This window comes from Alternaria arborescens, assembly GCF_004154835.1.
Source record: "Alternaria arborescens strain FERA 675 chromosome Unknown contig_10, whole genome shotgun sequence".
NCBI lineage: Eukaryota > Fungi > Ascomycota > Dothideomycetes > Pleosporales > Pleosporaceae > Alternaria > Alternaria arborescens.
The window spans coordinates 144,812-168,342 of record NW_021167865.1 but is presented as its reverse complement, the minus strand read 5'-3'; the positions used below and the strand labels follow the sequence as shown (position 1 = coordinate 168,342).

At 51.5% G+C, this 23,531-nt stretch overlaps 8 protein-coding genes across 8 annotated transcripts; 4 read left to right on the top strand and 4 right to left on the bottom strand.

The window, feature by feature from the left end:
* Nucleotides 1-619: 619 nt before the first annotated feature.
* Nucleotides 620-1,828, top strand: AA0111_g5097 (hypothetical protein; the record flags this gene model as incomplete). Its single annotated transcript, XM_028651171.1, has 3 exons — nucleotides 620-724; nucleotides 813-996; nucleotides 1,056-1,828. The coding sequence occupies 3 exons, from the start codon at nucleotides 620-622 to the stop codon at nucleotides 1,826-1,828; spliced, it is 1,062 nt and encodes a 353-aa protein (XP_028507071.1).
* Nucleotides 1,829-4,370: 2,542 nt separating this feature from the next.
* Nucleotides 4,371-6,218, top strand: AA0111_g5096 (hypothetical protein; the record flags this gene model as incomplete). Its single annotated transcript, XM_028651170.1, has 2 exons — nucleotides 4,371-5,918; nucleotides 5,970-6,218. 2 exons carry the CDS (start codon nucleotides 4,371-4,373, stop codon nucleotides 6,216-6,218), a joined length of 1,797 nt encoding a protein of 598 aa, XP_028507070.1.
* Nucleotides 6,219-7,613: 1,395 nt separating this feature from the next.
* Nucleotides 7,614-8,947, bottom strand: AA0111_g5095 (hypothetical protein; the record flags this gene model as incomplete). Its single annotated transcript, XM_028651169.1, has 3 exons — nucleotides 7,614-7,775; nucleotides 7,887-8,555; nucleotides 8,615-8,947. 3 exons carry the CDS (start codon nucleotides 8,945-8,947, stop codon nucleotides 7,614-7,616), a joined length of 1,164 nt encoding a protein of 387 aa, XP_028507073.1.
* Nucleotides 8,948-9,492: 545 nt separating this feature from the next.
* AA0111_g5094 (Kinesin-like protein) lies at nucleotides 9,493-14,405 on the bottom strand (the record flags this gene model as incomplete). Its single annotated transcript, XM_028651168.1, has 2 exons — nucleotides 9,493-14,297; nucleotides 14,345-14,405. The coding sequence occupies 2 exons, from the start codon at nucleotides 14,403-14,405 to the stop codon at nucleotides 9,493-9,495; spliced, it is 4,866 nt and encodes a 1,621-aa protein (XP_028507072.1).
* A 575-nt stretch (nucleotides 14,406-14,980) lies between these two features.
* On the top strand, nucleotides 14,981-16,453 carry AA0111_g5093 (tRNA (guanine(37)-N1)-methyltransferase; the record flags this gene model as incomplete). The annotated part of the gene is made up of 2 exons (XM_028651167.1): nucleotides 14,981-15,254; nucleotides 15,309-16,453. The coding sequence occupies 2 exons, from the start codon at nucleotides 14,981-14,983 to the stop codon at nucleotides 16,451-16,453; spliced, it is 1,419 nt and encodes a 472-aa protein (XP_028507075.1).
* Nucleotides 16,454-16,696: 243 nt separating this feature from the next.
* On the bottom strand, nucleotides 16,697-20,058 carry AA0111_g5092 (hypothetical protein; the record flags this gene model as incomplete). Its single annotated transcript, XM_028651166.1, has 2 exons — nucleotides 16,697-19,568; nucleotides 19,622-20,058. 2 exons carry the CDS (start codon nucleotides 20,056-20,058, stop codon nucleotides 16,697-16,699), a joined length of 3,309 nt encoding a protein of 1,102 aa, XP_028507074.1.
* Nucleotides 20,059-20,667: 609 nt separating this feature from the next.
* Nucleotides 20,668-21,471, top strand: AA0111_g5091 (hypothetical protein; the record flags this gene model as incomplete). Its single annotated transcript, XM_028651165.1, has 1 exon — nucleotides 20,668-21,471. One exon carries the CDS (start codon nucleotides 20,668-20,670, stop codon nucleotides 21,469-21,471), a length of 804 nt encoding a protein of 267 aa, XP_028507077.1.
* An 826-nt stretch (nucleotides 21,472-22,297) lies between these two features.
* On the bottom strand, nucleotides 22,298-22,759 carry AA0111_g5090 (hypothetical protein; the record flags this gene model as incomplete). The annotated part of the gene is made up of 1 exon (XM_028651164.1): nucleotides 22,298-22,759. The coding sequence occupies one exon, from the start codon at nucleotides 22,757-22,759 to the stop codon at nucleotides 22,298-22,300; it is 462 nt and encodes a 153-aa protein (XP_028507076.1).
* Between the last annotated feature and the right edge of the window lie 772 nt (nucleotides 22,760-23,531).

Below are 23,531 nucleotides of genomic sequence, written 5' to 3'. Positions count from 1 at the left end.
CTATCTTCTTGTCGCCGCCTCGCTCTGCCCACTAACGTTTCGGTGGTGCATTGGATAGAGGCGGTGATCTTCTAATACGAGTACACCTGCACGGCCAGGTGTTCTCTCTGTTTGGTCCGGTTCAAAAGTGGTTCGAGGTAGGACGAGTAATCGTCTATACATCGCGGCATCTTGGCGTTGGTCTCTCATGTGCGAAATGATTTCCCTAAAAGAATGTCTGCATATGATAGACACACGATGCTTAGCTGACGGATGGGTCTTTTTCTGCAATTTCATGCTATTTTCCTATGTCCTCGAGGATCTGCTGCACGTCGTCAACGCATGCTCACGCGGTGGGATTTGTAGCACTGTTCCGATGCCACGCATGTCGATGATAACGATCGGGAGTTTCCTGTCATATAGAGATGCGATTCAATTGCATGCAAGTTACTTAACATGCTCGTCTGCTGCGATGCCTGGGTGATTGAACTACAACCATTGTCTGTCGAGCATTGACGTTGAGTATACTGTGTCTCCGCACGGCATCTATTTAGGGTGCGGGAGGCTCTGGGGGCTGCCACGAGGTTCCTGCATGCCATCGCCTATCGATAACCTCGGCCCATAAACCCCACCGAGTCTCATGCTCCCGCCCCGGCTCCGACGCACGCGCAACCTCATGAGACCGACAGCATGGCTCGCCCAAAGCAAAGCCATTGCGAGCATGGCGCTTTCCCAGAGATCTGTTGTACGTCTGTGCCTTCGGCGTTGGAGGCTTCCGCTCCTTTCATCAGGTCATAGCCCTTTCGTCTGCCATCTGCTAATCACTCTGACAGCGCGCACTGGACCGCCTCCGCACATATACGCCTCCGCCAACGCAATGGTATAATTGCCCCCTTACCAGACGCGCCGCCGTCCTCATATTGCTCTTTCCGGACCGTCATGGCGAGCTCAAGGTGGTCCTTACGATGCGAAGCGCTCAGTTGCGCAACTACGCAGGACAAGCTGCGCTGCCTGGAGGTACTTGCTCAGAAGTCATGCGGGGGATGACATCAGACTTGCCTACTGACACAGTTCAGGCAAAGCTGACACACTCGACGAATCTCCATGGGACGTCGCGCGTCGCGAGGCTGACGAAGAAATCGGTCTTCCTATGAACGACGACAAACTTCGGGGTTTTACCGTTGAACACCTTTGCGAACTTCCCGCAAATCTGGCCAAGACTGAACTTGGGGTGCGGCCCTGCGTTGCCTTCTTGCGCCCTACCTACGTATCTGCTTCCTCCGAGACGAGTGGCCTTTCTGTTGAAGAGAAGCTTATGCCGCGACTCGATCCCAGAGAAGTTGCTGCTGTTTTCACCGCGCCGTTCCATAATTTCTTGCGCAAGGAGTGGGACGGTGAAGGTCCACCCCCAGTCCAGAAAGACGGCAGGCCTGAAAAGTGGTATCGAGGTTCTTGGACAGACTGGCACGAATCACGCTGGCGAATGCACAACTTCTACATGCCACGGCCTCCTCCATCTCCATCCTTGCTACGCAATCCCTCGCGATCCTCTCCACAATCCTCACCAGAGCCCTCGTTGCAACAAAAGTTACCCGATGGAGATGACCCGAGGCCGGAACCTAGCGCCATCGATGCCCTCACAACGTTTAGAGTGTTTGGTATGACAGCAAGGATACTAGTCGATGCAGCCAGAGTAGCATATGGCGAAGAGCCGGAGTTTGAGCACAACAGCCATCACGGAGACGAGGAGATGATAGGAAGGCTGTTGAAGATGGGCAGACTTAGCGAGGTGAGAAAGAAAGGCGAAGTGCTGACCCGAGAGGTGCTCAGGGAAGCTAGCAAGATGTAGAAGCTTAGGGACAACGACACAGTCTAGACGCATTCTTGATGTACTGTCATCAATCGCTACTTTAGAGCTGACCAGGAAGGCATGGTACGAATAATAGCCATATATTGATCTCTACATGAGCTATTCTCACCTTCATTTATGGTTGTTTCGTGTTTGAGCTGAGGCCGCAATGTGGATCTTGCTGGACTCTCAGGAGGGTGAGGCAACAAGGTTCGCCGAACGTAAGAAAGGATAGCGATGCGCGATCGATCTGAACCAAGATGAGGATCTATCACTGTGGGCAATGCTGAAGGAAGGAAGGATTTTCTAATAGTAAGCCGGGTGTTCTCGGGCGTTTTCTGGGCAGGTATTACGTTGGATCACACTGGATACGAGACTTCAGCGGCATTACTTAGATGAGAACACATGCCAAAGTCATTCACATACACAGGCGCTTGAACGTACGGTACTACGCATCTGCAGCACACCTGTATATTTGAAAAGTAACCAGCAATTGATGTCCAACAATGCAACATAAGAGCATTGAGAGGACATGATGAGCGCAATTTATTTACGACCAAGGACGCTACACATATACACACATATCAGCTTGGCGAACCCTTGTCTCTTCCGCAATGCTCCGCGACGCGCCGTCCTGTTCGCCCGCGAGCAACGGGGTGCATGATGTGGTCAGAGCAATGTTGACATGTGAAAAAGTGCCCAAAGGCTTTTCTTGGCAAGTGCACGGCTTAGCCCGCTTTTTAGCGTTCAGCCTCATGCCCAGGTGCAGATCATCATCATCATCATCCGGCAGCTCTTGCCCCGTTGACCATCTTCACATCCCTTGCCTCTGATCATTCACAATTTGCATCAACGTTGGGCTCTGCGCGTCATCGACGCATCGACAGCACTGCCTCGAACACTGGATCACGGTCCGATTGGTGGCACGAATTCGAGAAGGCGTTGAGAATGCACCGCCCACGCCCAGAAAGCACCTCTTCATCACAGACCCACCGTACGCGAAGCAGTGCATGTTATCCACCCGCGACGGAGCCATGGCGATGATCAACTTTGAAGGTTTACATCGAATTGGACAATGAGCACCCTCTCTCTCCAAGCAACCTCCAAGCTTGTACGCGCTCACCTTGCGTGGCAGCATCAACTCTATAGGCAGGCTTCTCGAACGCACGTGGGGGCCCGGCGCTTTTTTGAGAAGTCGATGGGTTAAGATAGGCTTTTTGCCTAAGGCTTAGCCTTGGCCGAAGCAGAGTCAAACATCAGAGTGGATTTTGGGCGGGGTTTCTGGCATTGTTGAGACGACTTCGAGATTTTGTCGCGACGATCTTGGCCCGACAAGGTTCGAGCGCCCACAAGCATCAAGTGCCGCCGGTGTCAAACTTCCTCAACCTTATCTCTGTTCTAGTATGCGGTTGTGGCTTCTTCGGGCTGCGAAACGGTGGCCCCTTGTTTTGGTGCGTCTTGCGCGGGATGCTTGGCATCAAAGCCGACGCAACGGGCTCCGCTTTAAGCGTTTCGTCATCCGTTTCGACGCCCCTTTTTGGACCACGAATCACCGCCGCTCAACAGCTTGAGCCGCATCTTATTTTCTCGTTGCCCACGTTCCGCGCTTAGGAAATACCCTGGCCAATTCGGAGGATCCCGGACCGCACCATCTCATGGTGATCCAAATTGGAGACCGTCAGCCAGCCGACCAGGGGTTCTCTGAAGTCCAAGGGACTCACCCTGCTCCGCGGCGCGAAGCCGATACCGTGTCAGAGCGATTCGGTCCTGTTGCTCTTGAAGCGATGCGTCAGGTTTGCTCTAGACCCTAGAGATATGAGTTGTAAAATGTTTCCATGTAACGGACATGGTGTAAGAAAGGGCACCCCCGTATACTCATACGACGTGGAAATCGCCATATCGACACTGAGTGGATTCAACAGACGAGAATGGTCCGGCATACATTAAGTTATCCACGAGATACGCAAGCAACATAGCCACAGTGCAGATCAAAGAATGCGATAAGCATTCGTCTTGAAGGTGCTAAGCGACGGAAGCTAGATCAAACGTCTTGGCGCATCGTGCACTGCCAAGGTGGAGTTTCCATTCCTGGGACTAGATGAAGCGAAGACGACCTCAGGTCGTTATCTAGCAGCACGTGCGTTGGCTGCAGCCCGGAGCTTATTCGACGCTTTGATGTGGATACCAGGAGGACATACGCAACACTTCGTCCTCGCCAAGCACTCTGAGATCCCACCATTACTCCTAGGAGGCTCTCTGACTAGCTGCCAGAGGCCTTTGGCGCTAGGCTGGCACGCCGTTCGAAACAGGACCGATAGTAAAGAGACAGCCCCATGTTGATCCCGCTCGGCGCGTGTTAATACACTGGTGTAATCCCGAGCATCGCCTCTTGGGTTTCTATCAAATTGCCCCGTGCAGGTCAATACTTGTCCCTATTGCGCGTTTTGTGGTCATAGTTTCTTTCGGTTTATTTTCTTTATCTGCCGTCACGTCCATCTTTTAGTCTTCTTACGGTGCAGGCCACCTATTCTCTCACTTCACAATGGATACTCGCTACCAACCAGAAGGTTTGTCCTTTGGCACAAAGGACAACTTCAGCCCTAATTTCGAGAATGGACGATTCCCTCTCGCTTCCGACCAGCAACAACAACCCCAATATACACCTCAGCCACAGCAACTGAGCCAGTATGGCCTACCTTCGGGTCCTCGTATGCAGACTCCCCAGCAGCAAGGCCAATATGGACTGCCTTCTGGACCTCGTCAATCTCAACACTCGCCTCAGTCAAGCCGGGATGTAAACAACTACTCCCGTTTGTCCAACCCTCAGCAGCAGCAACAGCCACTAGAGCAGCAACAGCAACAGCTCCAATCGAACCAGTACCAGCCTCAACCTGTCGCACCTCAACAGAGCCAGTTCCCATTCCAGTCTGGAGAGACCACTCGCACCAACACATGGGCGAACAACACGCCAGCAACGCAAACTCCAGCGCCAATGTACGCTTCTGACGCAGGCTACTTCCCCGGCCCAGTCGACGCCAATGGATACCGTATCGATACGAAGGAAAGGCCACAACAGCCAGAGAACCCCTTCAGAGACCCAGCTCTCCAGTCTCCGCCACCAATGGACGACATCGATCTGGAGAAACACAAGCACGACGATGGCCACTCAGGATGGGACAAGCACACTAAGATTCCTGGCAGGAAGGACCCTAATCAGCCATATCTTACCTTTGGAGAGCGAATCAGGCACTACACATGGGCAAACTACACCCTGACCATGGCCACGGGTGGTCTTGGTACGCTCATCGCTATCCAGCCCCATTCCTTCCCTGGTCTTATCACTATCGGTGCCGTTTTCTACATCCTCAACCTCATGCTGTTTACTGCTGTAACAATGACCATGGTTCTTCGTTTTACCAAGTATGCTGGATCCTTCAAAGCCTCTATCACCCACGAACGTGAAGGCCTCTTCCTCGGACCATTCTTTCTTTCCATCGCTACGATCATTACCGGTACTCAGAAATACGTCATAGAAGCTTACGAAGTGGATCATCCAAACCGAGCTTGGGCAGTCACCACAATGGCGGTTGCATTCTGGGCCTACACTTTTTTCGCTTTCTTTCTGGCTAGCTTCCCATACTCGTTCCTCTTTTTCCACCCTACATACAAACTCACCAGCTTCATGCCTTCGTGGCTTCTACCTATCTTTCCTATCATGCTTTCGGGTACGATTGCGTCGACCATTGCCGCTTCACAGCCTGTGTCTGCCAGAATGCCGATTCTGGTTGCAGGACTTGGATGCCAGGGTCTTGGATTCACGGTAGCTATTCTCATGTACGCGCATTACATTGGCCGTCTTATGCAGGTCGGGTACCCCGATCGTGAGCATCGAGGAGCCATGTTCATCGCTGTCGGCCCGCCTTCTTTCACCTGCTTGGCTTTGATTGGTATGGCCAACGCTCTCCCTGACGACTTCGATCTGCAGGGAGACGGCCTCGTCGATGCCAAGCTACTCAGGACTCTGGCTCTAATTGTCGCGCTTTTCCTTTGGGTATTGGCTATGTGGTTCTTCATGGTCACTCTTATCGCTGTAAGTTTGCTACAACACCACACTCCTATCAATTACTAACATCGTTTTCAGGTCATCAACTCCTGGGCTGTTTACTTCCATCTCGGATGGTGGGCTATGGTCTTCCCCAACACCGGTTTCGTCATCGCTACCATCTCCATTGGCAACTCCCTAAAAGATGAGACGGTCCTCTATGTTGGGAACGGTCTTACCATCGCTGTTATCACCATGTGGTTCTTCGTCCTGTTCAAACACATTCAGGCCGTCTACGTGGCAGACATCATCTATCCCGGCATGGACGAAGACATTGCTGATCACTAAGCACCAAAATACAGTGATCTCGGCACTTTCGCCCCACGCCGTGCGATCTCTGCTGTCAACTTATTTTCACGGCGTTTTCTCTTCCGGTCTGATTCTATCACTCGTTATACAACCACGTATACGCCTCACGTGAGCCAAAAGCATCACGCTCCTTTATACCCCATGTTTTATCCTCTCTGTTCTCGCCACTGCTTCTTGCCTTCTCCCCTCAGAAGCCGCCAGCAGGTCTCAACGCTTCTGCCCTTATAGATCACACTCCACCATCGATTCCAAGCATTAGACCTAGGGCGCGACAACAGAACAACTTGTAATGCACCATCTCAATCTCAGTCTTTGTATTCCAAGTTTATCTTTTTCCTATCAGCTTTTGCATAGCGTCGGCGTAAAAAAATTGGGAAGGGGCAACAGATACCATGGGCAATGATTTGAAGTTGCGCACTGCACTTTGATGGGCATATAGAACGTCCAATTCATATAGATCCACAAACAATGTTCGAATGCATGCGCGCGTTTGTTGCTCTTTCCCACCAATTTTGGTGCTTTCTCTTTTTTCCGTCATGCTCATTCTGCAGCTCTTCTCCATGAACCACGAGCTGGCCCTCACTACCTCGAAGACCCCTTCCCCAGAAAATCATCATCGCAACCCCATCTCATCGCATTTCCGCTCCCACTCCGCGTAGAACAAGGCTGACAAGCACACAGACAATTAAAACGGCAGACAACACACTGCATGAAACACCTCAACAGTCTCACATACTAGTGGCCGCGCCAGCATGACAACCTCCGATCTCCGAGGGTTATTGTGAAAAGCTTGGCCACCTTGGCGGAACTTCATCATCTCTGACACGTACCTTCCCCCTTTTGAGCCAATGGCGGACCAGACCAGGAGGCGGAGAAACTTCCGCTAATGGTCTGTGCGTTGCGCTGTGCGAACATCTTTTGTTTGATGCACAGAAGCCAAGACGGTCTTGGTTGGTACTTGATTTGTGAAAAAGATATCTTGGTGATTCAAGTGAAGGCTTGGTTTGTCCTGGTCTGGACCACGCTTGAAATGCGATTGGGGACGGCGATGCGCACCGGAGCGGAACGGAAAGGACTGCGTTACTACAATGCGTGTGTGTATATCGCGACCGGATAAGATTCGATGCGGGCTTGGCGAGCAAGAAAAGACGTCCATGGAGTGGACTGAGTGGGGAACGTCTCTAACAGCACAGTGGGGTTGAAGTGTATGGAAGATGGAGAGTCGATGGGGAATTGAGGAAAGTGGAGAGGTAGATCAGTGTATGCGTGTTGTATGGTACCTATGGACTCGTCAAGTCGACCAACGCTCCGAGACGCTTGACGCGTAATATCTGTGACGCGGATGACGTTCGATATTTCATGACGTCTATCAATCTACAGCGAGCTCTTTGGTGTCTCTCGGTCTTTCATCTGTCTCACTAGTCGCAGCGCTTCGTCCAGTCCTCGTTTGGTGTTCTCAAAGTATACGTGGGAGAAAGAGCTGCTGGCTTGACCACTGATGGTCCTTGCTTGAATACCGTGGCTTATCACACTTCCCTGGAGCAGCATTAGCATGATGTATTTTCTGCTTTCGAGCCATACATCGTAACGTTGAAGTACATCCACCTCATCATACAAGGACAAAACAAGACAAGTCCAGACACTTACCCTCATCAAGTGAAAAACCCTCGCGATGTCCCATTTATCCCTTCTGGGATCCCAACCCGCCTTCTGCTCATACACATCCAGCAGCTCCCCCATCCTTGGCAACCCGTTCTCTGCTAGATTCTCCTCGTCATAGACGTCACCTCCTTGATCATCTCTCACCACCTGCTGTACCGTAGGCCCTCCAGGAATTCCACTCTTACTAGCCCGATTCCAATACGGACCAGTCACATACACAACATCCATAAGCGGATGCCCCAACGTACTCAGTTCCCAATCTAGCACAGCAATGACCCTGGGCTCCGTAGGATGCAGGATGATATTATCAAACTTGTAGTCCCCATGGATAATGCAAGTGCGCTCGCTGGGCAGATGACTTCGTATATAGGCCACGATCTCGTCGAAGTGGGGGTGTGCACGGCCAAGTTGTTGGTCAGTAGCGACATCGCGGACTTGGGCTTGTTGAGCTTCGATACGGGAGAAAGTGTTGCAATGGCGGGCGTAGAAGTCGGTTTTCTTGCCGAAGGATGATAGACCGATGGTGTCTGGATTGATGGAATGGAGCCAGGCCAGGGTAGATATAACGGACTTCCACGCGGCGCGGCGGTCTGAGAGAGGGAGGGTGGAGAGATTGGGGTCCGTTATTATGCGGCCTTTCACAAACTCCATGATCTGTTTACCACTACATGTTAGGTGGAAGAGATGAAAGATAAAAAGAGAATGGGACGTACGTAAAAAGCAGTCCCGATGATTGAAGGATCCATACATAGACAGTATACTTTGGGGACAGGGAAACCCTCCACTGTTCCGAGTGCTTTCAATACCTTGTATTCTCGATCGACTTGGTGCGCGACAGGTGAGATGATAGTCCCGCTGGGTTTCTTCCGGAGGATATAGCGTGTACCAGAGGCATCGTCGACAAAGTATGTCGGGTTGCTCTGTCCATATCCAATCTTTGTCGATATCACAGGTGTCTGCAGATTGGGTATCTCGTGCTGTAGATACAATCCAAGCTTTACGTCGTCCAGATCATGCTGCGTCTTCTCTTTCTGTGTATTAGCCATGGTGAGCCAGCTTCTGCTTTCTTTATCTCTCAGATCCAATTATACAGGTGAATCCAGGTGGAAACGCGAGATGCATTGTGGTTCTAAAATTGTGCCTTGGAGATCGTAGTGTTGTTCGAGTAAGTTGTATCGATCTAGAGGTTAGCCTCGGGAAGTCGCGTATGAGGGGTTCTGGGAACGAGCTAGTCGGTGCTTGCGGGGCGGGATCTACGACAAGGCGCAGTTATTGCGAACAGCAAGTCGAGCAGACTGGGTAATGAGGATCGTCAGCGCTGATAAGAGTAGGATTGTCGTGCAGCAATGAAGCTGAATTGATATAATCTCTACGCTAAATAATCGCGCAAGACGAGCATCAACTATGCTCTGGGTATCCCAAGAAAAGCTATAAAAAAGCCCAACTGCAACGCCAAAGAAGGAACAAGATAGGAACAACATCCCAATCGACCATCTTCTACTGTTTTACAACTTAGACACAAGAATTAGAAACCTCTCACATGGCGCTTCGTGTCTAAATATTATTTTCCCGGCCAGATACTCTTGTGTCCTTACGACGACGCCTCACTACCCTCGCTGCTAAAGTAACTTTGATCCAATCGTAATATCCACTCAATCTTTTCCCTCTCACTTCTCGCTCGGAAGATATACGTGTTGCTTCTGGCAAAGACGGCAAAGACAACGTCCTTGTGCACGCCGGCATTTCCTTGTCCGTTACTTTGCTGTCCGCCTCCAAGTAGTTTCGCAATCTGCGGCGAATGATCAATGCGCGCGGTGCTGACATTAATGGCATTGATTTCGTCGCCATCTGATGAATAGATGTGGAGATAAGGCTTCCGCAGCTCGACGTATCGCCGGATCCAGCGCGTGTTCGTTGGATCCGGAGTGAGGAGATAGGACGCTTTCATGAGATTCGGATTTTTGCTAATGAAACGGACGGTAGCTGTTAAGCTAGGTGTTGGGTTTGGCGACGGAGAAGAAGAGCGTGACGCGAAGGCGGCGCCATTGACGGGTGGCTCAAGGTTTGTGGGGTTGAGTATGATCTCTGCCGGAGCTTTCTTGGTTTTCCAGAGTGAAATCATACGTTGCAGAAGTGCTATCTGAGCGTCTTCCAAGGGCTTGTCCTTGTTGGAAGCAAGTGCGGAAGTGGGTATGCTCAGTGCCTTCGACGACAAGACGGAACGCGCCGTTTCTATATCTGCGATGCGAGCGCGGCGCTTCTCAACATCAATGAAGTCGCGTACCAAAGAGACACCACGAGGTGTCCAGCCTGAAAGCTGTTCTTCGCCCTTTACATAGTCGTCTTTTGTGTTCATGCGCCAGAGATCTGTCGCACGCTTGACAGATGTGGGACGGATTGCGACATTGAAGATTCCTACTGTCGAGTGAACAACTTTCACGGTATTCCAGATACTGGCCAAAGAGAAGAGTGACGTTTGGCGCATATACGAGCGGCCTCGAATCTGTACAAAAAGGTCGAAAGAGAAGGACATCGGTTCGATAAGTTTGGAGGATGTGACGTCGAAGAGGAGCGTGACCTTGACGCGGAAGTTATCCTTCGTCGCGCGATCTAGTATTTGCGACGCGTGAGCCGTGCTGTCCCATCGTCCTACAAATTTGACATTCGTGGTGCCATCGGCGTTCTTCCGAATGACGGGTGGGGAGATGAGATCGACAGGTACTTCTTTCACAGGTGAGCCGTAGTTGGGACTGTTGCCAGCTGCGTCGACCATTCGAATGTGACCCATGCGTACCGACTTTACATCTTCCCACTGAATTGTATCTCCAGAAGTGTGTGTAAGGTTGACAACAATGCGACGCGCAAGACCTTGGTGAAGTTGGTATACCCCGGCGTCCGTAACGTTGCTTTGTGTTACCTCAACAGGCTGGTATGTCCCATCGTCCGTGATTTCTTGTATCTGGATGCGTGAGAAGATGTCATGTGTATCCTCTGTGTAAAACTCCGACTCTGGCAATCGCGCATGACGGCGCTTTTGCTTGGGTTTGTCTGCAGAGTCGCGCATATCATCCCAGCTCAGAAGCTTATCGAGGTGGATGTCGGTGACCTTCGCGAAGATAGAGATTCGAAGGAAGGTCTCACGCGGGCTTGGGTAGGGAAGGCTCATACTGTGCACACTCTCAAAGCGGATAGGCCCTTCGTTAAAACCAGTGATCCAGGTTGTGGTCGTCGCTCCACTCTCGTCAGAGATACCGGGGACGAAGAGTACAGCATGGACTTGAGTGCCTTCTCGTTCTGGAAACCCAACAAGTTCATGCATACCAACATTGAACTTCAGCGTAGTAGAGGGAGCCTCCGCAGAGGAAGGCTCTAGCGATAGCCGGATGATACCAATAGGGTTCGCTGTGTAAGGAGAGATGACATCTAGACTAAAGTCTCGTACTCTAGACTCGAACACAGCAGCAAGCGGAACGTCCACATCGCCAATGCGCGAGAACTCGGGCATACAGGGTTCGGAGAATGGCGACTCAGGGTTAAAGTGCTGAAAGTATTCTGGTCGGTTCATATACTGATGCATTTGATGCATCCGTCGTACGCGATCGCGGAGCTTCTGCAATGACCACAAATGCACCACTTCCTTCTTGAAGTCGATGACACGAACACCAACACATGGCTTAGACTGGCTGTCGAGGTGTTCGTCGTCTTCGCCGGGGATGCCCATGTTGACTAAGTCGTAAGATGACGGAACAGTATGGCCAACGTCGACAATACAGAATTGGAAAACCACGTGCTTGTCCATCTGTTGGCTCATGACTTGAGCTTCCTTTAGGATAGCTGCGTTCTGCAGAAGCGTCTCCGCCATAGTGACATACTTTCTTCGCCGCCACTGTCTGAACACTGTCCGGATCAACTCTAGTTGCTGTTCATTCTGCTCGGTGTTTCCGGGTATTGTTCCGACTTCAGAGGCTCCATTACTCTCGGGTACGCTCTCGGGTACCCATTCGTGCCCAAGCTCTTTCATTTGGCGCGCAAAAGCCTCTTGTTGCTGTTGTAATTGCTTCTGCATCTCTTCTTTCGCAGCCCGCAGCTGTTCCAACTCAACTTTGGCTTCTGCATCAGCCTTCATTTTCGCACTGTACTCCCCCTTCTTTTCGTCTATCTGGTCTTCCATGTCTTCTCTTATGTCTTCCATCTTTTCACTGCCGTCTTGCCTCGGCGTGGACGGCATCGTCAACATGGTGTCGAGCGAGAAGTTATCCAGTGTCCCTCCAGAGGCATACTTCTCTCGTACAGGATACGACGACATTGACTCTGTATCTTCGTCACTGAATATCCTACTCTCAGGACGGGCTTTGCGGGTTTCGCGCAACCTGCTGAGATCCTCGAATAGTGCTTCAAAGTCCTCGTCTGGAAGGTTCTCGATCCGTTTATCAGGCCCGAGCCAGGCGGTAAGAGCCTCTCTACGTGCGTAAGAGAATTCAGACTCACGACCGCGTTGCCAGAATGCAGGCGACCCTGCTCTGGGACTATCGGGGTCGAAATCGGAGTTTGCTATGCTGATGGCGCTGTACGATCTGTCGTGACCGGGTCTTGGTGCAGGTGAAGGAGAGTTGAGCTGGCTGGCAGTAACCGTCTGGCGGAGTAGGCTTGTGCCTACTTCAGCACGCTCAGCTCTTGCCTCTTGTGGATTGTTGAAGCGGAAGATGTGGAAGTCGCCGAGGATGATGCGGTGACCGCTCTTGAGTAACCTTGGCTTATCGATGCGTACGCCATTGACCATGACGCTGGCGGTTTCCTGGGGTATCACAGTCACCTTGCCGTCCACGTTTTCGAAGTGACAGTGTTCTGCAAGAATTTGCGAACCATTCAGACGTATTTGAGCAGTCTGGTTTTCGACGTCAGAATTGCCTACGGTCGTTGTCCCTGGTTTCAAATTGTAGACAAGACATTCAGTCAAGAGTGGATCATCGCTCAAGTTGACCAAATGAGGCATGTTCTTGGGTGTTGATAGGCCAACAAAACCCTTTTCAATACTGATGCCAAGCTCCTCCAGCGCAGCTTCCCGCTCTTTGTGGATCTCTTCTGTCTTTTGCAGTTTCTCTTCCCAGGTTTGGTTCAACTCGGTGTAGAGTTTTTCGGATTGATCAAGCTGCTCAGCAATTTCAGCTTTGGAGACTTTCTTGATCGAACCGTCTGCTTGTGTAATAGAAACGATTTGCTTTTCCAGCGGTGTGTCGGGTGCATATTGCTCTTCCACGACGCCGTTTCCCCCGGCACCCCCGCCCCCTCCTCCGCCTAGCTGGGACCGCAGTTTTGAAAGCTCTTCCTTGAGTTCTCTGATCATGCGCGCGTTGGGATCCTCGTTCACGACAGCGTGGTTCTTGATGCGTTTGGCGGAATCGGCGTAGCGGAGGGTCGAAAGTGTCTCCTCAAAATTAATGTCGGCGGGAGAGATGGCGGCAATCATAGCAGTCATACTGTTTCCTCCTAATGAGTCTTTCAGGAGCCATGTTAGGATGGAGTCTCGATACGGCACTTGTGTCTTCTTCTTCCCTCCCGACGACTGATCTGCAAGCGCTGCAATGACACGACCCAGCGTGGATAGTGACCTGTTGATCTCTGCGCCCTCCTTCAATCTTGCACCAGTTGCACCAGTGGATTGCGCTCGTTCTGATCCAGCCAAATCGACCAGACTAATCTTGGCCACTCTCTCCCCGCTCATGCTTGTCTCGACATCGTGGCGCTTCTGAGTGAGGGTAAGGGTAAAGACGGCGTGCGATCGGGAGGACGTCTCGTTCATGTTGGTTGCAGCCACAGTACGAGCCTTGTTTCCTTCGTCCATGAGGTTCTCGATTTCGGGAAAGGACTGAACGACGAGTTTGGCCAGATCTTCGACATAGGGACCGGTGGATGGATGCTCTCGAACTCGTAGATTTCCCTTGTTGGATGGGTTCAGCAGATCGCGCACGCGCTCGTTGTAGATTTCCAAATACGAGACTTCGACGGTGCACGAGGAGTTCTTGTCTGCTTGCAATCCCTTGATTCTCTCAAACATGTCCTGGCAAATCTTGGGGATGATTCCGTACTCGGCGCCATAGCCCATCATGGAGTACGACTTTCCTGAACCCGTCTGACCATAGGCGAAAATACAGTTGTTGTATCCCTGGAAGGCATTGTCGAGCAGCGGCTTGCCCAGGTCTTCGTGTAGGTTGTCCTGGCCAGCATAGTTGGGAGCGTCGCGGTCAAAGGACCAGTACGACCTGTCGAATGCGAAAGTCTTGGTGCCTTCAGCGGCGGCTTTGGCGGCTTTTCCTTTGACGTCGGCGTGTGATGGGGGAGAGAGGATGGTCTGGTCGCCCTTCATCTGCACGATACACTGTGCATTGCGCGCCTTTTCTGCGCCCTGTTAGTCGCAGCCTTGCCTGGATCCAAGTGAAGCCTACCTCGGCCGTTGAAGGGCCTGCATCGCACCACGACCTTGATGTTCCCTCCGCCAGACGCCATGATGGGTGCGGTAACTTAATTGCTGGGAAATCCGGGGTACTCGGAGAAAGGAGATGGCAACGGGGCGCTCGGTCTATGCAGCGGTCAGACGCGGAATCTGGGAGACTTCATGGGCGGCGACGACGGCGAACGGGCTTGGTCGGGCGTGTTCGCGGCTCAGGGGGTGGTGTTGTGGTGCAAGAGTATTTGTTGTTTTGCTCATTAACCACCAACTGCTCAAGATTAGGTACGCGATCCTGGCACGAGTCCTCGACCCCTGCAGCCCACTAATGCGCTTGGACTTGAATGCTGGCTGTCGTGCAGTGGGACCCTGACACGGTTCAGAGACACTGACACTTGTGCCAACAGTTGAAAATGTATTACAAAGACGGAGCTGCCGATGGCACGTCTTCTGCCAGGCACGCTTTCCACTTGTCGAGGGGCAGCTCCAGAACAGGTCGGTACCTGGCATGTGGAATGCTGGGGACCCTAACTCTGCCTGCGCAGTGCGTCATTCCTCACCAAAAATAATAATAATTCACGACCGCGACAAAACCACGCCAAGGCACACGACACCCGTTCACGCGCACAATCCAATGTCGGCGACAGAAGCGACCAACGACATGTTCGCGCCGCCCGTGAACCGCGCCATGAAGGTGCTGGATCGCAGCTTCTTCCAAAAGACCATCCCCACCTCGGCTGCCCGCATCTTCAACCCCAAAGACATATCGCGATGCCGCAAGGAACTCACCGCCAGCAAGGACACGCTCCCAAACAACCGGGTAGACCCTATAAGAGCTGACCCCGATCCGGAAAGAGCGACCAAAGGAACAAAATGCCTGCTTCTGCGACCAGAAGTTGTCCATGGTGGTGAGTCACAGCGTGGTGGTAGTACATGGAAGTACTGAGTCTGAAACCAGGCAGATCGGACGACATGGTCCCCTAAGCTACAGAGCCTTGAGCAAGACGGTACACTGGGCGTGATACCCTACCAGCTGCAGCTCGATTACGACTATTTCACTTACTCGGAGATAACGAGCGCCATCATTCCCCCGCCCGAATCCGTACACGACGACGAGATACCCCAGGGCTTTGCCCTCGCTGGTCATGTCGCCCATCTGAACCTCCGCGAACGATACTGGCCCTACAAATACCTCATCGGGACTGTCCTTGTGGACAAGAACCCCATGGTCAAGACTGTCATCAACAAGCTTGATAACGTAGGCACCGAGAATGCCTTCCGCACCTTCCAGTACGAAGTGCTCCACGGACCAGATGACATGAACGTCGAACTGCGCGAGCAAGGCTGTACTTTCAAATTCGACTTTGCAAAAGTGTACTGGAATACACGTCTACACACCGAGCACGAGCGCCTCTGCAACATGTTCCGTGAAGGCGAGGCAGTGTGCGACGTCATGGCCGGTGTGGGACCCTTTGCCATACCAGCTGGAAAGAAGAAGTGTTTCGTCTGGGCCAATGACCTGAACCCCGAATCCTACAACTCGCTCGTCGGAAACATCAAGATCAACAAAGTAGGCGACTTTGTCCGTTCCTTCAACACCGATGGTGGAGCTTTCATTCGTCAAGCATCGGCCGATCTGTTGACCAGCGACGAGCATTCCGTCGCCATCTATCCCAAGACAAAATTCTCTCGCAGCAAGCCAGAGGAGAATAAACAACCAGAGCCCCTCAAGACGCTTGTTCAGCCACGCTTCTTCTCACACTACGTCATGAACCTGCCCGCCTCCGCCATCACTTTCCTCCCCTCCTTCATCGGTCTCTACGCCAACGTCCCTGGCCACTCCGCTGCTGATATTAAGAAACTCCTCGCACCGCACACTTCCCAGAAGCTGCCCATGATCCACGTACACTGCTTCTCCACAAAGAGCGACGACAATGTAGAGGAGATCAAGGGTATCTGCGACGAGGTTAGCAGGCAGTTGGGTACAACCATCACACCGGATATGGAGGACGTGTATATACATGATGTAAGGGACGTAGCGCCTAAGAAGAGGATGTTTTGTGCAAGTTTTAGATTGCCTGAGGAAGTTGCTTTTAGGCAAATATAGAGCTCAGTGCTGTGGACGCGAAAGGGAGGTTGACAAACGATGTTGGACAACATGAGCCATGATGATGTTGTGTCATCAAAGTGCGGCGCGCGCAGTGGCAGCCTTCGCAGTTTGCAACATCTGACCTTTTATAAACGTGCCTTTTGATACCACTATCTACTGAGTAGGATATATTACTCCGTTGCGGTGCTAGAGTCAGGGCCGAGTCTGACTCGCCCTTTCCATCGCTCTCCTCCACTTTTCTCATAGATCCATCAACATCTCATCCTCGACATCTTCGTCGTATTCACTCTTTGCCACCTCTATGCTCCCCTCGCTAGCTGTCCCTGTGATCTGCCTCTCGTTATCCGCTGTCAGATCAATATATTGTTCCATGTCGAAATCGAACTCATCGTCTGCCTTCCTCTCAGATTCCACAGCCTGCTGCTGAATGATGGAACTAGCTGTCTTGCCATCGCCTCGGAAGACATGCTCATCGGATATCCCAACCGCACCATCCACTGTATCCTGATCCACACTCACAACCCTAGGCATGGCATCACCTAACTCTTTCCTCATATCAAGCGCCCGCTGAATACCCTCCTGTATCTCACGCCTCGTGTCTGCGCCACCAATCCTCTCATACCGCTCACACAACAATGCATCAAGCTTGGTTACCCACTCCGAAATTTTCTGCTTCAACACTGGCCCAGCAAAGTTATCGTATGCACCTTCGGTTGGGTATCCCCACTCTAGGCTATTGCGTCGCATGTCCAGCTTACGACAGTGTTGTAGGACAGTGCGGATATTCATGGGAAGGGGCAAGATCAGATCCTGGATGTTGAAACCTTTGGGTATGCGCTCAAGCGGTAGTTTAGACGACTTTGTTCGCTCGAGGGCGTCGATTGTGCGACGTCTGGGACGAAGTGTCTTGCTCGGGGCTTCGTAGGGTGGGACTGTGCGAGGTTCCTGTCTTTGAGAAGGATTTTTGGCGTGTAATAGAGAGTTGACGTGCTGCCTTTCTTGTGACCTAAAGTATGCATCCATGTCCTTGGCATTATTGTCGTGACGATGTGCGTCCTCAGTGGCTGCTGCCCGGCTGAACTCCAGAGGAATGAGGGGATGGTCACTTCGGGTATCAAAAGACCTAGGAGTAGGCGAGTAAGGGAAGGCGTAATCGTGAATCTGGAACTGGCCGGTTGCGCTGCACGGCTCCAGCTCACTCCCTTTTTCGTTAAACACACCTTGAGCATCTCTATCACCGACCGATCGCTGGTCAAATACCATAGGCATCTGACTTCCTACAGATAATGGTCGGTACTTGTCAATCGACCTGCTTAGATTGATATCCGTTCCACGGTCATCATCAAGCATTAGACCATCTCTAACGTGTTTTGAACAGGGCTGTGGTTCCGCTGAGGAAGCTCGGGAAAGCACAGTTTCTGGAACGTGTCCTGGGCTCATTGGCGGTTTTCGCTGTGCATTACAGCCGAAGAAGTCACGGATATCGCTATTGTTGTTCGAATCAAGTTGATTTTGGATCGTACTCTCAACTGAATTTGGGATAGATTTGCGTGATGCCGACGAAGTGGTGGCAGAAGGTCGTAGCCCTTGGCTAAATGTCCCATGCTGATCACGAGCTTGTTGGAAAGCTTGTGCGCCAGGTAAAGACTTTCTCAGCACGGTGTCATGCGATCCCCGAGTTAGTGGTGCAAATGGCTTGTTTGCATAGGTCTGTTGAGCACGACGTCTGCGAGGACCTGAAGATCCCGGAGGAGTCATATTTTGCGAACTAGTAGCTGACTGACTGAAGCTTGGTACCTCTAAGTCTTTTGGATGAATCTCGCGTTGCGTGAAGTGATTCGACATGCCAGTGTGGAAAGGAGAGATATTGAACTCGTAACGACGCTCTTTACCTGTTACTCTCTCTTGTGTGATGTTGTCCAAGATATTGATTTCTGAACTCGCCTGCGATACGTGCTGGATACTAGGCTCTAGTTCTGCGTCCAGTGGAGATCTCAATACATTCGTCTTTGACAATGTTTGAGGGGTCAAAGGCAACGCCGAGCGAGGCCGATTGGGAGTGACAATAGGACTGGAAGAACCAGAATACGAGTTGGCATATTCTTGGCTTTTAGCTGGACTTAACAGTTGTTCATGGCTGGAGGACTGCTTGGGCTTAAGTCTGGCATTCATTCGAGCGATAGTCCACGGATTAGAAATCTCAGCCGCACGAACCCCTTCCTCTTCTTCAATTAACGGTGTATGGTATTCTTGCAGAAACTGTAGATCATCTTCGTCGATCCCATACATGCTTGGCCTCCAACGTGGCTGCGCCTGCGTCGTAGTGGCCGGAGGTTCCTCGATCGCGCTAGTAGACGTGTGTTCATGAGCTATGATCGGGCTTTCGGTAGAACTTGTTGTTCGTTGCCTGGGCTGATTTTCATACTGTTGTTGTGCAGATGTTGGAGGTTCAGCATCCCGAGCCTCCTGAGATGCCTCGGGGTAACAGACTTTGAGCAATTTGTCCACAACGCCAATAACCACACTGCTGTTATCGAACATGACATCGTCTTTAGCGGGCTCGATGTTGGGATCGTAGCTGTCAGGCGGACAAATGATATTCAAGCAGAAGAATGGATCTTTGATACCGGCGAGTGAAGGGTTTGACTTGCGAAGTCGGTCTTTGCAAGCTGCAACGATATGCTTCATGGTACCGCGACTGCTCGATACAGGTCTCGCGTCGATCGAGATGAAGGCTCCTTGATGAGCGATCTTCGGTCCAGTCGCACCTGGCCTGGGTAAGAAAGCGTGAACTTCGAAGCCATCTGCTTCCAGAACAGTCCAGTCGCACTGTAGAGCGCAATCCTTGCCAATCACTTTCAGAGTTGCGTCTTCAACATTCGCATCGGCCCTCGGGGCATAAACCAAGTCACCGTTGTTGTTCTTCGCTTTCAACACGCGGAGTCTGAATCGTGTGGTTGGTCTGGCAAGCGCATAGGCCTGCATGAGTCGCCGGATCTTCGCTAGTAAGTTCGCTGAATTCTTGCTCGCTGTTTGCTTTCGAACAGGTATGAAGTCAAGGATTTTGGTAACTTTGACCGTCGTGCCAATAGGGTGAGAGTCATGTTCCACACTGTATGGTTTAGTACTGACATTTTCTTGCGCAAGCACCAATTGGCATCTTACGAAGCAAGCTCACCGTCACGACCGTATTTGAGCTTCACAGCGACCGGCTCACCCTCTACCCGAGTGGTGATGCACAGCGAGCTGCTCATCTCAGCCATGCTTGAGAGTGCCTCGCCACGAAAGCCAAGCCATTTACCTCCGACGCCTTTCAGATCGCGAAAGTCTCTAATCTTGCTGGTGCAGGAGCGCCGGCATGCAAGAAGGCGGTCTTGAGCTGGTATGCCATGGCCGTCATCCTTGACTTGGATAGAGTCGATTGTGTTGGCAGTAATGTCCACAAAGATGCTCTTTGCCCGCGCATCCAGAGCATTATCAATGAGCTCTTTGACGACAGAACTGGGGTCAACAAGGACCTGCCCGGCACTAATCTGTCTCGCTGCTATTGATGAAAGCGCCGCGATGCCGGGTACAGCAACGATTTCAGGGCCCTCCGACATACCGTTAGTTGTGAGGATGATGGTGCGAAGGTCTCATTTGTGCAATGTAATTAAAACTGAGTGAGACTTGTGGTTTAGGAGAGACCCCGGTGAGTGTCTTCATCGTGCCTACCTCTTCCACAAGCTGGGCTCGAGGCGGAAAGAGCGACGTGCCTCGTACCTTGCGCGCGCCATGGTGCTACTCATGAATGTTACATTTTCCGTGGGCGTTATCTCGTGGGTCGCATGTCGATATATGATACTAACGCGTTCGTGATTCATAAGGTCAGCCTGCGTCATAGCTCTCAAGATGGCTTTCAAATTGACCAATCACAGCGTGCATCACGTTGGGGCCTAGGAACACTTCGACTCTTAAGATGGCCCGTTGCCGCGGTCAAGTTCACTATACATGTCTAATCGATCATTTTGTCAACCTCAGAATTGCATTCATCATTACAGCCAGGAAGTACCCGGAGTCGGTAGTGTTGCAGTTAGATCAGCACCATTTCACGATTCTTCGCTCAGAAACATCCCAAGATTGTTTACTCGGCAGAAGTATGCCCTGAACACAACTGCGCAAACACTTGGACTCATGCTAATTTCGTAGTTAACCTATACTGAGTCTGTACCATGGCCTACGCAACTGACGCTGCACGGTGGCGAGCCCTCACAGTAAGAGATGCTGACGCAAACGGCCATTTCATCTACTCTGTCAAATCCACACGGATCTACTGCCGGCCAACGTGTCCAGGACGATTAGCGCGTCGGGCAAATGTTGGATTCTATGCGACTCCGTTTGAAGCTGAGGCAGCTGGGTTCAGAGCCTGCAAGAGATGCAAGCCAAATACCGTACTTGAAGATCCACAGGAGCGAGCGGTAGAGAAAGCATGTGTATTGATTGACGAAGCCTTGAAGAAGGAGGACCCCAGCTCACTGAGACTGCAAGACTTAGCTAAGAAGGTCAACCTCACGCCTCGGTACTTCCACAAGATCTTCAAAGACAAGACAGGCTTGACGCCAAAGGAATACGCAAAGAATATTGCGGCCCAGCGCAACAGCCCCGGCACAATATCTGCTTCACCAACGAGTGCAGATGAAGGGAACCAATTGCGAGATTGGGATACATTCGACTTCAGTGATCTAGTTAATATGGGAGCAGACTCAAGTCCACTCAACATGAACGACTTCAGCGTGCCCGAGGAGCACTCGTCTGCGATCCATCACGATTTCAACTTCAACATGAGCAATCTCCTAGCGTCTTGGAGCGACAACTATGCGTTCGACCAGTCTATTTCCTGGCCGGCCGATGCCTTCGTGGGTAGGCCAGCAATGTCGGAACTCTATGAGAGGGCGGAGTTACCAGTGTCAACACTTGAGCTGGATGCTGCTGCGTTGCTCGACAGCAGTAGCATGTCGAGTAGCCTGCGAATATAGTATCCATAGTATCCACATATATACGAGCGCATTCATTCTATGATATATGCGTCATGCAACTGCTACTAAGCATGCTCATGCTACTGCAATGTGATCCTGTCAAGCCTTTGCTTGCCAACCGGCTCCATCATGGATCATCGAGTAAAGATCGCGTTGGTTTGTGCGTCATACAGCGACGCCTGGTTCGTTTCAGCAGTCGCGAGGTGATTTCGTAGCCTGTTCATTACATCGTCAGCAGCGGTTCTACAACTGAATTCTATGATGTAGGAATGATGATGCTCTTCAGAGACCGAGTTATAAGCAGCGACGGCGTAGCATATGTCGATGCTAGCCATACCTTTTCCGGCTCTTCCTAAAGTATTTAATGGTCGATGTATATCATCTTTGAGCTTTGTGTCGACGTCGCAATTATGCGAGTGCTGTGATAAGAAGAAACCGTTAAACGTACCTTCTGAAACATAATACTGTAGATAGGAGCTACATGTTAGTCGTCTAAGATAGGGGAGATGTTGGCGAAGAGGGTGGTCGCCCTGTTGAGCTTTACAGAGCTTGCGCCATGGTGTTGGAGAGTTGGTGTCAAGGTGCAAAAGCGCGAGGAAGAAAAGTTGAAGGGTTTCGGAAGGTGCAGAAACCACCGACAGGACCCACATCCAGGACGCGCTAACGTCTTTCATTCACTAAAATCACTAGCACGTATGTGCAACATGTCGTCTGTGAATCTCACATATCAGTCTCTTCGCGCTGACTGATGTGTTCGCAACGTCAAGCGTGGAAAAACCCTGCACGGAATTCAGTATAATCTGATATCTCCGTCAAGAAATGGAGTTTACTCTCCAACAGCGTTCCAGGCACTCAATGGATCCGCCCAGACCTCCCAATGCCCTATCTTGCCCTGCTCATCAAACCCACTAAACCTATAGATGAATTGTTCGTTCCATCCCTTGCCCGTTTTCCTCCTTGTAAATCGTCCTTTACCACCCCCCCTTCCCATCCCCGCCTCTGCATCCACAATGAACCCCTCCTTTCCCGGGAATGCATCCTCGGGCAAAGACATGTCCAGTACATCAGTCATCACCTTGAAATACTCCTCGCATCCATCTCTACCAGAAAAGGTCTTAGCTAAGAAAGGTAGCCGCGAACGTGACCACTCAGGGCCGTGCTCCGTGATCTTGGGCGCATTGCTGAAGTACTGCAATAGGAGGTCTGAGGGAGGAGGCGGCGGCGATATCAACGCGCGGCAGAAGGAGTGGGTTGTCTCCCGCAGTGCAGTGTTGCGCGTTGAAGACATGACTGGTGGGTCTTTCTCTGGGAGAAACCTTGAGAGACGGTGAAGCGGATATGGAAGCGTTGGGAGTTGTCGCAGTAAGCGATGCACGTGGTACTGTTGCGTGCTGGTCGGTAGGTCTACCTGCACTTTCACACGCTCAAGTGTGTGATTCGATGCGCGGAGACGACGTTTTGGGTACCGGGCGGCTGTTCCGTGTGGAGAAGATGAGCTAACAGGCTGTCGGTTCTGTTGCAGAACAATGGGCGTCAGCCAAAGACGCGCGTAAGACTCTAGCTTGGGGGCGTTTGATTGCCAAGTAGACGATGTTTGATACGGGACAGATAAACTGGGATCAGATGTCTCGGGTATGTGCAATACTGCCCACCGTGGAAGATGCGTGCGAAAAAGCGTGCGCGATCGGTGATAGTCTGGATGGTAGGAGGGCCTGCGATGAAGTCATCGTGATGCTGGCCTGCAACACTTGCACCTCCATGTTGCTCACAAGCAATGATCATGACAGAGAGCCTTTTGTTTTTCGCCCAAGCCTGGTACCGCCGTCTTTCTTGGCTTTTCTTCTTCACAGGGTGTGGAGCTGCCTTGTATGCTGAGAGTATCAAGCTACCTGGGTAGTCGTCTGCATCACGCTCCCCACTTCAACTCATGTCGCAAAGACAACACACCATTCACCAACAATGCAATCCAAGACCCATGCCCCTGGATATTCTGAAATGCTCCAAAGCTACCAATGCGATCCTTGCCTGGTCAGAATCCGCCAATAACTTCGACCGGCCCA